Source organism: Staurois parvus, unplaced genomic scaffold (assembly GCF_062004578.1).
Source record: "Staurois parvus isolate SC_StPar_1 unplaced genomic scaffold, SC_StPar_1.0 ptg000195l, whole genome shotgun sequence".
NCBI classification, from domain to species: Eukaryota; Metazoa; Chordata; class Amphibia; order Anura; family Ranidae; genus Staurois; species Staurois parvus.
The window spans coordinates 8,587,365-8,600,598 of record NW_028317991.1 but is presented as its reverse complement, the minus strand read 5'-3'; the positions used below and the strand labels follow the sequence as shown (position 1 = coordinate 8,600,598).

The following is a 13,234-nucleotide window of genomic DNA, read 5'->3' as shown; positions in this document are numbered from 1 at the left end:
ACCCAGTATCAAAGGCAGCCTTAAATACCTTTAACAATTCTGATAAAAGGACTTCCCCGTAAGTTTTATACATTTCTCCTGGTAGGCCATCAGCTCCAAGGGATTTATTATTAGGAACACTAGCAGCAGCAAATTGTAAGTCTTCCAAGGTCAATGGCTTTTCCAAGGCTTCTCTATCAAGGGCAGATAAAGTTAATGAATTACGTTTTTAAGCAAATATCAAGTGAGATAGAAGTTTCGACTAGGTGTTGTTCCATCTACTAAGCGATCTGGCTATCCTGATCAAAGACCACACAATCACACACCCAAAATTTTCAGATGGGCAGAGAAGCAAGCACAGTCAGCAAACCTATCCGTTATTCAAAGCAGGCCATATGGCAGATATAGATTGGGAAGCTCTAACTTGCACTGAGAAAACAGGAACCTGATTGGCTACTACAGGTTACAATTACACAGGCCTGCAGGTTTTGTACACCAATGACTACTTAGGATGGATTTACTAAAGCAAAACAGACTGTGCACATTGGTAATGCAGTTGCACTCATTTTCCCCAGAGCTTAGTGAATGTGGTGAAGCTTCAATTTGTAAAGAATACCCAAATAGATGCAAGGAAAATAAAAAAAAAAACAGTATTTTTGCTTGTACATGATTGGTTGATGGAAATCAGCAGAGCTTTACCGCATTCGCTAAGCTTTGGGGAAAATGAGTGCAACTGAACTTCAAAATTTTAAAGTCCCTTGCCTTTATTAAATCCACCCTCCGTGTTGTTTTTTTTTGGGCAGAAAATCCAGCCCTAGCATACACTTACCTGTAGTCACATAGACACTCTGATGGGGATTATGAGCTGCCACAAATCCATATTCTAGCAGAAGCCGATGATTATCATGGGGTCCATAGCAAATAAACACTTGGTCGTACTTCCTATACTGCACTTTAGTCCTAATCTCATAACGTCGAATCTCGTCATTAAATGCGGCTTCCACCTGAATGGAACAAGTTATAGAAAGTAAATTAAGTACCTTTCCCCGTCACAAGATCTTGAAGGCAGGAAGGTTTGGAAGGCTGCTGAAGGTATGTGCACCTCTAGACACCTGAACTTTGTACCTGCAGCAGTCCCTCGTGAGAGTCTCATCCCATGTGACAAAATACTCTACAAAATACTCCATAATATAAATAAATAATTAAATAATATAATAAGGGCACCAAAAAGACTAACTGTAATGTGCAAAGAATAAGCAAAGAAAACTGCCACTCTTCAGACCAGTATCTGCCCACGTGAGAGCATGGTGTTGGTGGAATGGAGGTGTTCCATGCTCTGTACAAGCAAAACGTCTGGCCGCACTTCCAATGATCTCAGGTAAAATCATCTTTATTGTTCCATACAAACAACAGAGAAAGTCCACCCAGGCACTCGGCACTCTAACTTTTTTCATCCAGACAGGGCTTAGTCATAGAATTCTATATCTTGGTTAAGGAGGCTCAGGGAAAGCGTACCTTTTGTACAGAACAATAAAGTTGATATCAGCTGATGTCATTGAAAGTGAGGGTAAGGAGTGCTGAGCGGAGCTGAGTATAGGACGGTTCCGGGAGGTGAGGGGGTGTGAGCCGTGATACAGGCCGGAGCTGAGAAGTGATGGTGGCAGGTCTGAGGCCAGGCGGAGAAGGACAAAGGAAAACGAAGGCGGGACAGTTGTCCCCGCTCTATGCTGGAGGGTGGCTTCATCTCTTGTCCTCCTCGGTGTGATCTCCCAGTAGCAATGGGGACTCCGGTGATGTACAAAGGGGCCCCCTTCCCCCTGCAGCTGCTGCCGGCGGCACTGCATTAACCCCCCCCCAGAATGGCCAGCCAGAGGGAAAAAAAAAAAAGAATAGAAAGTGAGGGCAGACTTTTTTTTTAAAATGTTATAGAAGATTTCACTTCACTGAGTACGGATGATATCTGGGTGGTCACCGTACTCTTATACTGTATATCATGACTGCTTTTTAACCACTTGAGCTCCAGAGGATTTACCCCCCTTAATGACCAGGCCTCTTTTTGCTACTCGGCGCTGCACTAATTCAACTGATAATTGCGCGGTCATGCAATGCTGCACCCAAATGAAATTTACGTCCTTTTTTTTCACACAAATAGAGCTTTCTTTCGGTGGTATTTGATCACCTGTGCGCTTTTTATTTTTCACGCTATAAACAAAAAAAAACTAAAATTTTGAAGAAAAACAATATTTTTTACTTTCAGCTATAAAAAATATATAGTAAACTCAAAGTTGATTATAAATTTAGGCCAAAATGTATTCTGCTCCATGTTTTTGGTAAAAAAAAAAAAGTGTATATTGATTGCTTTGTGTGAAAGTTATAGCGTCTACAAACTATGGTATAGATACTGCAATTTACGCCATTTTTTTGCTATACAGCGCTGCGCTAGTTTAACGGACAATTGAGCGGTCATGCACTACGGTACATAAATGAAATTTACATCCTTTTTTTTCCCACAAATTGAGCTTTCTTTCGGTGGTATTTGATCACCTGTGCGGTTTTTATTTTTGTGCTATAAAAAAAAAAAAGTCTGACAATTTTAAAGGAAAAAAAACAATATTTTGGACTATTTGCTATAAAACACGTCCAGTAAAAAAAAATTTAAAAATCAAAATTAGTCATAAATTTCTGCCAAAATGCATTCTGCGACATGTCTTTGCTAAAAAAAAACAAACCAATACGTGTAAATTAATTGGTTTACGTGAAAGTTATAGCGTTTACAAATGGCGGGAAAGATACTGGGATTTTTAGGTTTTTTTTATACTAATAATGGCGGCGATCAGCGACTTATGGCGGCGATCAGCAACTTATGGCGGGACTGCAGGACTGCGGCGGACATTCTGACATTGGGGGGTACTGACTTGGGGTCACTGACATCCCCAGTGACACCAATACAGTGATCAGTGCAAAAAAAAAAACCACTGACACTGTACTAATGGCACTGGGGAGGAAGGGGTTAACTTTATTATTCAGTGAAAGGGTTAACTGTGTGAGGTGCGTTTTTTACTAGGGGGCGGGGGTGTGTACTGCAGGGAACACTGCTGATCGGGAGAGAGAAACTCTTCTGTCCCGATCAGCGTGTCCTGGAGCTGTCAGGGAACTGACAGAAAGCACAGCTACTGCAGCTGTGCTCTCTGTCAGCGATTGCCGCCGATCGCCGGGACATAGCCGGTAACGACCGGCTGTGACCCGGCGAATGACATCCATGGCTGTGATCGGCGGGACAGGTAGGGCAGCGGCGCACCTCGCACACGCCCCCTACCTGTTTTCAAAACACACGTTTTAAAACGTGCTTTTGCCCAGCCGTGCCGCCCTGCCGCCGTATTTCTACAGTGGCTGGACGGCATGTGGTTAAACTTGCATGAAAGGAGACACCAATGTAGACGTATCCTTAACGTGTGGGATATGGGTAAACGAGAACAAAATCCTGGTATACAAGCTGTGGAAATATTGGGGATCCTACCTGCACACCAGGGCTGTGATTCAGCAGATCTAAGAATGGTGCCAATGCATACACATCCTGTTCAGAAGAAAAGCAGTCTCTCTGTGCGTGTTTCATATACACTGTACGAGTGTTGACCGTGCACCAGGCCCAGCGCATGGCGTCATAGCTCAGGATGCTTTCTGGGTTCTCCCGAAACAACGACTGCAGCGATCTGAAGAACAACACATGCGAAGAGTAGAATTCCTGAACGATGCTCCTCTGCTGCTCGGCTTTCTGTCTGACAGGTTCTGGAAGGAGCGTCACTATTTCTGGATCCCAATATACAGGGCAGTCATAACTGCTGGGCAGTACGTCTAGATATGGTTTCCACAGTGAGCGGTCACCAGCGTACCTCTCTGTGACTAAGAAAGTGCACAATGCCAACATAGGGGAGACAGGGGGACACCACCTAAGAATAATGACAAAATATTCAGTAAACATATAATTATTTAATGATAGCAGCTTAAAGTGGTAGTGATCAGTTCAGTTTTTTTCATACCTATAGGTAAGCCGATAATAAAGCTTACCTGCAGGTACAGTAAATGTCTTCTAAACATGCACCATTTAGGAGCTATTCACTTTAGCAGCACTGATGATGTCACCCGCACATGTGCACTGCGCTCTAAATGGATGGCGTGCCGTCCATTGAGAGAGCCGTGCCCATACTCCTACGTGCATGTGCAGGATCAATGACATTGCAGTCTGGCCAGTCAAATGACCGCAGCCTGTGAAACCGGACAGAAGACTGGGTGAAAATGAAAGCCGTGACCGCACTCCGCTAGAGGGCTTCTTTTCAGTTAAGTCTTTCATAATGTGCCAGTATGCAATGCATACTAGCACACTATGCTTTTGACTTGCAGGGAGAAGATTTTTTTTTTGTTTTGTTTGCGGCTTACCGTGCCATGCCAATACTCCTATGCGCATGCGCAAGAGTGAAAACATTGCAGCTCGGCCAGTCAAATGACTGCAGCCTGCAAACCCGGACAACAGACCGGGGGAAGATGGAAGCCCTGAAGAGCAGTGACAGCACTCCTCTGGAGGGCTTCTTTTCAGTTAAGTCTTTCATAATGTGCTAGTATGCGATGCAAACTAGCTTTTAACTTGCAGGGAGAATTTTTTAGTTTTGTTTAATTTTTTGTGGTTTACTACTACTTTAAAATGTACTTTTACTTTTGAGTAAAGTCATACATAGTGCCAGAAGGCATAGCAATGGCAGGCATGGGGAAAGAAGATAAGCTGTACAATGGCAGAAGGGAAGAGTAGAGCTCCAGGCTGCAATAAAGCCCAGGTCTATTTGCAGATTAAATTTGGAATCAAGGAGCTCCTTGGACAGCTGCAGCCTGCCTTAAACTGCAGGCAACAAGGCTGGATGCTGCACGTGTCCCTCCTGGGCGCATTAAAACACTAGGAGGGATGCACAGCTGCTGGACGTCCCCATGTGGAAGGGGCCTAATGCCGGCCATAGACAGTTCGAATCTTTGCCAGTTCAGCAGTGACCAGCCAAGATTCTATCTATGGGCAGGCTGAATGTACCCAATTTGATCGATCCCCCCAACCTGTCAGATTCTTCCAATTACTGCTGGCAGCTATGGCTGTTAGCAATAATCACTGTGTAAATCTATATATGTACAAGTATCGCCATGCGCCTATGAAAAGTTTAAAGCATTAGACTGTTATATTACTGGACTTGCTGCTCAACACTTACTGAACCAAGTAATACAAAAGGTGTAGTGCTACCTCAATTTTTTCAATGTGTGAATAGTGGTGGAAACCTCCTATACAAAATATCAGCTTATCACTCCTATTATCAATAAAATATTGAACTACAATACATGAATAATGATGGATAGGAGGTTTCCACCATTATTCACGTATCAGTAAAGTTACTCATAATCAGGAGGTTTACACCCCTATTTTACTATATGCACTATATGTTGTTGAAATATTCGTGTTACGATATTAATATTCAGGTAGCACTATGTATTTTATGTTATTCTGCAGTATAAAAACACAATAGCAAGGTGTATGGTATAGGAATTTATTCGTATTTATTTTTTGACAACTTTTCATGTATTGTGGTTCAATATATCATTAAAAAAGGAGTGATAAGCTGATTTTTTGTATAGGAGTTTTCCACCATTATTCCCGTCAGTGAAGGAGTTACTCATAATCAGGAGGCTTCCACCAAAATTCACATATATTGGAAAAAATGAGGTAGCACTACACTTTTTTGTATTATTTATTAATGATTGTGTGTTCTCCACCTGGCCAGGACAGACACCAAACCCCCCCCCCCCGCTCGCCAGGAGATCACAATAGCTCCGAGGGAGCTATTCTCCTTGCAACAATGACCGTGTTGATGGGGGAATCGAGTGACTAAAACCCATGGATGCAGGAAAAAAAATAGCACCAGCTTAAGACTCTTGCAGTAAACTGATTTAAGAAAGTGTATGGGGAAAATTATGTAAACAGGGTTAAAGCAGGAAAGCAGGAAAGGCCAAACAATAAACATACTTTAAAGCTGGGTTCAAACTGATGCGGTGCGGAATTTGCAGCATTTTCTGTGAGAATTCCGCACCGCATCAGAATCGCACCCTGTTCATGCGAACCGCTGCGTGTGTGTATGTTAAGTTAACAACACCCCGAAATTGGTCCGCAAAACGCGGCGCGATGTGCAGAATCGGATTGCATAGGTGTGAATACCCATGCGATCTGATTCTAGTGCGGACCCAAAAAAGGATCCTGAACCTTTTTAGTGCGGGTGCTGTGCGATTTGAGCTATACAAAATGTACGGCTCCAATTGCACCGCACACAAATCGTATCTGATTTGCACAGGAACCCAGCCTAAAATGATGCTTTCCATTACCCTGTATACATTGCTGTATAAATGCCTGGAAGGAGATCTGCTGTCCTGTGAGCCTGTATTTGAGCCTGTGCTTGAGAGGAGACCAGTGTGGAGAGCTGTGCAGGAGTCCCGAGTATTAAGGATCCAGTTATTAGTGATCCTAAAGGCTCTTTGACCCTGTGTGGGTCGCAAGAGGGAAGTGAGCAGGCAATTCAGCCATTTTGGATATCTTCGCACACCTGTTATCACTTTGTGTTCAAACAATTTATGTGGACTTTATTTTGTAGATTGCTGATAGGTGTCTTTTCACTTCACAGGACTTTTTTTTTACTATATTATCTGTTTTATTATGCGTTTATATATGTAATATTTTGCATGAATAGACACAATTATGTTTTTTGGAATGCACTTGTGATTTTTTTTGTTATGTGTGGTTGGAATAATTTATTTGTTCTGGTGGGAGGTTTTGCAGCACATATTTATGCTGAATCCCTTTTGGGACTTTTTTATGTTGTTTGTTGATCACTATTAGATCCAATAGGATCATTTTGAGGACTATTATCCTAAGTTTGGTCCCTAATTTTGGACCTGTTGGCTGGCACTTGTTACATGTGTTATTGTGTGAGTTAACTTTACACTGTCGTCCATCACGGTTTATGTATTGTTGATTGGTCTTTTTTCACTCATTTGCACTATTTCACTTATATTTATGCAAATTCAGTGTATTAATATGTGAAGGAATTATATGGTAGTAGCGCCACATTATTTTTTGTTTTATTGCTACATAAATGCCTTTTTTTCTTTTTTTGGAAGCCGCAAAGCTCCAACTCCTCAGCACAAATGTGCAGACAGACCTATAGAACATTGATGTCACCAGTCGGCATCCACTGCTCTAGTTGCGGATGGAGAGAAATTTCACTCTCACCAGCTGCAGCCGCACATTTACACTGAGGAGGTGGGGCTTTGCACACTGAAAAACTGAAATGTAAAATTTTCAAGGAATTTAAAAAAAACAGAAGGCTTTCCATTGTAATACCAACCTTCTGATATAATTCCCAAGGTAGCTTTCCAGGACGGTGTCCGTGGTAAGTAGACAGGACTCCGGTAAGGAAATGATCAGATCCCCTGGCTGAGAAGAGACAAAGAGATTGGCTGAGATTGTATAAGCCATCTTCGCTTCCTTTGTCAAAGTTTAGCATATAAAAATGTCTGTTTAAGGTTCATTGTGATCTTTATTTTTACAGAGCATTCTAAGGGCCCTTTCACACTTAAATGTTTTTGCTGCATTTTTACCTTGCTAAAAAACACAGGAAAAATGTTTCCCTTTAAATCCTATGGGGCTCTTCACACCGCTGTGCTGAGGGTGTGGTGCATTTTAAAAGGTCCTGCTTGCAGCATCTTTGGTGCGGTTTTTGAAACTGCACAAAACATGCAAATCCCTATGCAAGTAATAGAAAATGCACCAAAAACGCAGCAAAAATGCGTTGCACTTTTGGTGTATTTTTTCAGTCACATGCCCAACTTTCACAGGTGCATACTGGGTAATAGGAACCCAGAAAACGCACTGGAAATGTAGCATATGCATTTTTGATGCATTTATTCAAAGGTGTAGTTTAAAAAGGTCCTAATTCCTAATGGTTCTTAATCACCATTACAATGGTCCTTTTTTCAATCATCATTCTAGAAATGAAGGTGTGTGACCAGGGGCAGACTGACCATTTGGAAACTCGGGCACTGCCCGAGGGCCCGGGGTCAGTAGGGGGCCCCATGTGATGCCCCTGGTACCTTTTTCATAAGCTTTTTTGAGTTTGGGAAAGGACGCAGGGGCCCCATGATCCCCTATTTCCCGCGGGCCCCATGAATTGTCAGTCCGCCCCTGTGTGTGACTAATTTGAGCACTGCTAACAAGCGGGGAATGTAGGTGGATAAGAAAAGATCAATAATAAGCATGTCCAAACATAAGTTCCAATTATTGAAGGAGTTTCCAGAGTGAATAATTAGTAATCATTTTATTTCCCCCACAGGAATGGGGAAACACAACTACAGTGCCTTAAAAAAGTATTCATACCCCTTGAAATTTTGTCCACATTTTGTCATGTTACAACAAAAAAAGTAAAGGTGTTTTATTGGGATTTTATGTATTAGACCAACACAAAGTGGCACATAATTGTGAACTGGAAGGAAAATGATAAATGGTTTTCAACATTATACAAATAAATATGTGAAAAGTGTGGCGTGCATTTGTATTCAGCCCCCCGGAGTCAATACTTTGTAGAACCACCTTTCATTGCCATTACAGCTGCAAGTCTTTTTGGGGATGTCTCTACCTGCTTTGAACAACAATTTTCAAGTCTTGCCTCAAATTATTAACTAGATTTAGGTCTGGGCTTTGACTGGGCCATTCTAACACATGAATATGCTTTGATCTAAACCATTCCATTGTAGCTCTGGCTGTATGCTTAGGGTCGTTGTCGTGCTGGAAGGTGAACCTCCGCCCCATTTTAAGTCTGCTGCAGACTCTAACAGGTTTTCTTTTAAGATTTCCCTGTGTTTAGCTCCATCCATCTTCCCATCAACTCTGACCAGCATCCCTGTCCCTGCTGAAGAAAAGCATCTCCACAACATGATGCTGCCACCACGTTTCACAGTGGGGATGGTGTGTTCAGGGTGATGTGCAGTGTTAGTTTTCCGCCACACATAGCCTTTTCCTTTTAGTCCAAAAAGTTAAATTTTGGTCTCATCTGACCAGAGCACCTTCTTCCACGTTTGTTGTGTCCCCCACATGGCTTCACGCAAACTGCAAATAGGAATTCTTGTGGCTTTCTTTCAACAATGGCTTGCTTCTTGCCACTCTTCCATAAAGGCCAGATTTATGGAGTGCACGACCAATAGTTGTCCTGTGGACAGATTCTCCCCCCTGGGCTGTGGATCTCTGCAGCTCCTCCATAGTTACCATGGGCCTCTTGGCTGCTTCTCTGATTAATGCTCTCCTTGCCCGGCCTGTCAGTTTAGGTGGACGGCCATGTCTTGGTAGGTTTGCAGTTGTGCCATACTCTTTCCATTTTCAGATGAGGGATTGAACAGTGCTTCGTTAGATGTTCAAAGCTTGGGAGATTTTTTTTATAACCTAACCCTGCTTTAAACCCCTCCACAATTTTATCCCTGACCTGTCTGGTGTGTTCCTTGGCCTTCATGATGCTGTTTGTTCACTAATCTTCTCTAACAAACTTCTGAGGGCTTCACATAACAGCTGTGATTAAACTGAGATTAAATTGCACACAGGTGGACTCTATTTACTAATTAAGTGACTTCTGAAGGCAATTGGTTCCACTAGAATTTAGTTACGGGTATCAAAGTAAAGGGGGCTGAATACAAATGCACGCCACACTTTTCAAATATTTTGCACTCTGCAGCTTTAGTAAAAAAAAAAAAAACACTGTCTCTGTAGCTGCATTTCTTTTTCTGATTGGAAGGTTGTACATTTGGAATCATATTTCGTTTAAATATGTTTTTACTGTCTCTTTTTTTTATTTGACCGTCATTATAGAATTATGTTTTAAGACATCATCATTACAAATTTTCCCCTGCATGTAGTAAAATACCGAACTGTAAAAAGATTGTTCTATTGAAAAACATTTTGGGCTTTGCCTTTATTGTGTTTGTATTAAAAATCTTATTAATAAACATTACTGAACAAGAAAAAAGATCATTCAGTACATCATACCACATACTTCAAAACAATAGAAAACACCTAAATCTTTTCCTTTTAACTCAAAGGAATAAGAACATAGCTGAAAAATGCTCTAAATTCTTAGACTGTTATCAGATATGATTGGTATAAGATCATGAATTGATCAGAATAAAGTGGAACTTCACCCAAAAAGGGAAGTTCTACTTGTCTACCTCCACTCCCCCCCCCCTTTAAGTTTTGGCACCTGTTTCTTTTTTGGGGGTGAGCGGGTACCTTGTTTTGACAAGTACCTCCTTTCACTTTCGGTCAGATCGCTCTCCCCATCTCCTTCCCCTGCAGCCTTCTGAGGCACATCACAGGTCCCAAAAAGCTGTGGGACCATTCACAAAGCGCAGCGCGGCTTGCAAAAGCGCAGTGGGAAGCCGGCTGTGACTCCACAAGCAGTCACAGGCGGCTTCCCAAAGTAAATATACCGATGTCTGGACCCGAAAACTGCTGAAGAGCCAGATTAGGCAAGGACCACGCTGGATTCCTGGACAGGCAAGTGTCCTAATAATAAAAGTCAGCAGCCACAGCATTTGTAGCAGGTGAATTTTAATTTATATTTCTAGGCTGGAGAACACAAGTGAACATTTTAACGCAGAATCACTACTATTTTACTGAATGTACTGTGTATAAGCATACCTTTACATACATATATATATATACACACACATACACAGGGGTGGGCTGACATTTCATGGGGCCCCCGGGCAAAAGGGGATCATGGGGCCCCTGTGTCCTTGCCCAAACTCAAAAAAGCCTATGAAAAAGGTACCAGGGGCATCTCATGGGGCCCCCTACTGACCCCGGGCCCTGCCCGAGTTCCCTAATGGTCAGTCCGCCCTGGTATGTATATGTATATATATAGAAACACACACATAAACAGTACACGGATATATACTAAATGGCCAATATGGAGACTACCATGGCCATGGTTGACCACTCTCCCCTACCTTTGTGGCTAAGGCATCTTTGACTCTAGGGAAAGCTTTCCACAATTATATATCTGTGGGAATTTGTGTGTATTCAGCCAAATCGACATTTGTGAGGGCGAGTACTGAAATTGGCCTAGAACACTAAGCTCCAAAATTCGCTCCACAATTCACCCCAAAAGGTGTTCAGTAGCGTCAAGGTCAGGACTCTGTCCAGGTCACCTTGCGTTTCTCCACATCAAACTCAACAAACCATGCCATTATGGAGCTGGCTGTGTGCACCTGAACTTAATAAATTAAAAGGGTATGTACATAAATTTGGTCATATAATGTACATATACTGTATATTAAAAAAATAAAACAGATACAACATCTTACAAGTAGTATGACGATATTAACCTTACCTGCAGTAGATGTGTTGTCATCAGGCCCCTACCTGTATCTAAAAGAGGAAAATTAAAAAAAAATAAATGCCATGATATGAGAGGTTTCACATGGATAGATTTAACAAAACAGTCATATTTTTTTCTGAACATCATAGTTTGAGCAGTACAGTGGGGGGAGCAAAGCAAAGGTGAGTATGTGTTGCTGAGGAGGGTGGCATTAAAGAGAACCCGTTGTTTGCCCTGCATAAGAAAAGTGCAGGTTCACTTTAAGTCCACCCCTCTCATGGCCATGCTGCAACACCTAAAGGCTTCCTTTTGTAATTTCGACTTAATGGGTAACTCCACTTTCGTGGGAAAAAAATAGCAAATAAAAAAAATTATATTATAGCATATACAATTGTGACACAAGTCATATTGTAATTGAATTTTATTAAAAATTAACTTTCCTTTTCAATCATAAGCTCTGTAATTTTCTGTAAAATACAATAATGCCAACTTGGAGGTGTTCTGTACACAGAATGTGTACAGAACAGCCCCCAGTAGCATCATTTCCTGCTTGTGTGATTGGCTCACTGATTTTCCCAAAAATCTGCAGATACAAGTCAGATTTTAGACATCACACCATTTTTGGTGTGATACTTCTGAAGGGAAATCCCATCTAAAAGGGATACAGACCCAGCAATTTTCCTCATTAGAGCCCTGCAAGTGCAGCAGCTGATTGATTAGGAACTAGGAACCGCTCCCATTCATTGTGCACATGAACAAAGGCAAACATCCATCTCTTACTTCAGAATAAGGCTAGGTTCACACCTATGCAGGCTGTGCTTGAGCCGTTTTTGCCGCGTTTTGCGGTTTGTTTGTTTTTTTCCTAATTTTTCTTGTTGCTAGGCAGATTTAAAACGCAAAATGCATAAAAAAAATCAATACATGCTTTTCTGCAGCATTTCTATTGAATTTTATAGAAACAAAAATGCAACTTTTTGCGTTTAAAAAAGTCCATGACCCTTTCCAAAAAACACACCGGGTGAAAACGCACAGGTGTGAACATGTCCCATAGGAAATCATGTTAAATGGACTGTACGGCGTTTCTGCAAAACACTGCAGAAAATGCTTAGATGTGAACCTAGGGTTAAAAAAGGTAGGAATCTGCACCAAAGTGTGGCAAAATCTTGCAATGTATATAGATCACCCAGAAGGGAATGTTTTTTCTCAACAAAAGTGGAATTGCGCGTTTTTTTTTCTGCATCAAAAATGCATTGATAGTAGGTTACATGGTTTCCAATGGCATAGTTCACACCAGTGTGGTTAGTTCCAGGGAAAAAAAAGTAGAACATGCTGCATTTTTTCTGCACTGAACTATACTGGAACGCAGTAAAACACATCCGGAATGCACCAAAAACACACATGTGGAAGAAAAAGAGAGGGGGGAAAAAATGAACCAGAACACATTATTATTATTATACAGGATTTATATAGCGCCAACAGTTTGTTCAGCGCTTTACAATATAACGGGAGACAATACAGCAACAATACAGTTCAATACAAGAGGGATAGTAGGGCAAAATCAAAACCATGCATACAGAAATGCATCCAGAATGTATCAGGACTGCATTTCTATGGTGTAAACCAGCCCTAAGTGCATCTGAAAATTTTACCTGGAAAATGTACTGCCCTCAGCTGGCTCTCACGGAAGCCCCTGTTCTTCAGCCACTTTCTCAGCTGAACGTACCGGATGTCACAGCTTTGGTTCACTACAAGAAGAAAGATTATATGCATGGTGCATTATATATATATATAGTACGTTACAGTGCAACTTGATT

At 41.7% G+C, this 13,234-nt stretch overlaps 1 protein-coding gene across 1 annotated transcript in view; it reads right to left on the bottom strand.

The window, feature by feature from the left end:
• The window catches only part of SETD4 (SET domain containing 4), a 51,495-nt gene that overhangs the window by 27,496 nt on the left and 10,765 nt on the right, over positions 1–13,234 (bottom strand). The window contains exons 3-7 of the mRNA XM_089677933.1: positions 13,070–13,165; positions 11,433–11,470; positions 7,404–7,492; positions 3,497–3,926; positions 809–983 (exon numbers count right to left, since the gene is read on the bottom strand). Of these exons, the coding sequence (XP_089534059.1) occupies positions 809–983; positions 3,497–3,926; positions 7,404–7,492; positions 11,433–11,470; positions 13,070–13,165 (828 nt within the window). The remainder of the gene's footprint in view (positions 1–808; positions 984–3,496; positions 3,927–7,403; positions 7,493–11,432; positions 11,471–13,069; positions 13,166–13,234) is intronic.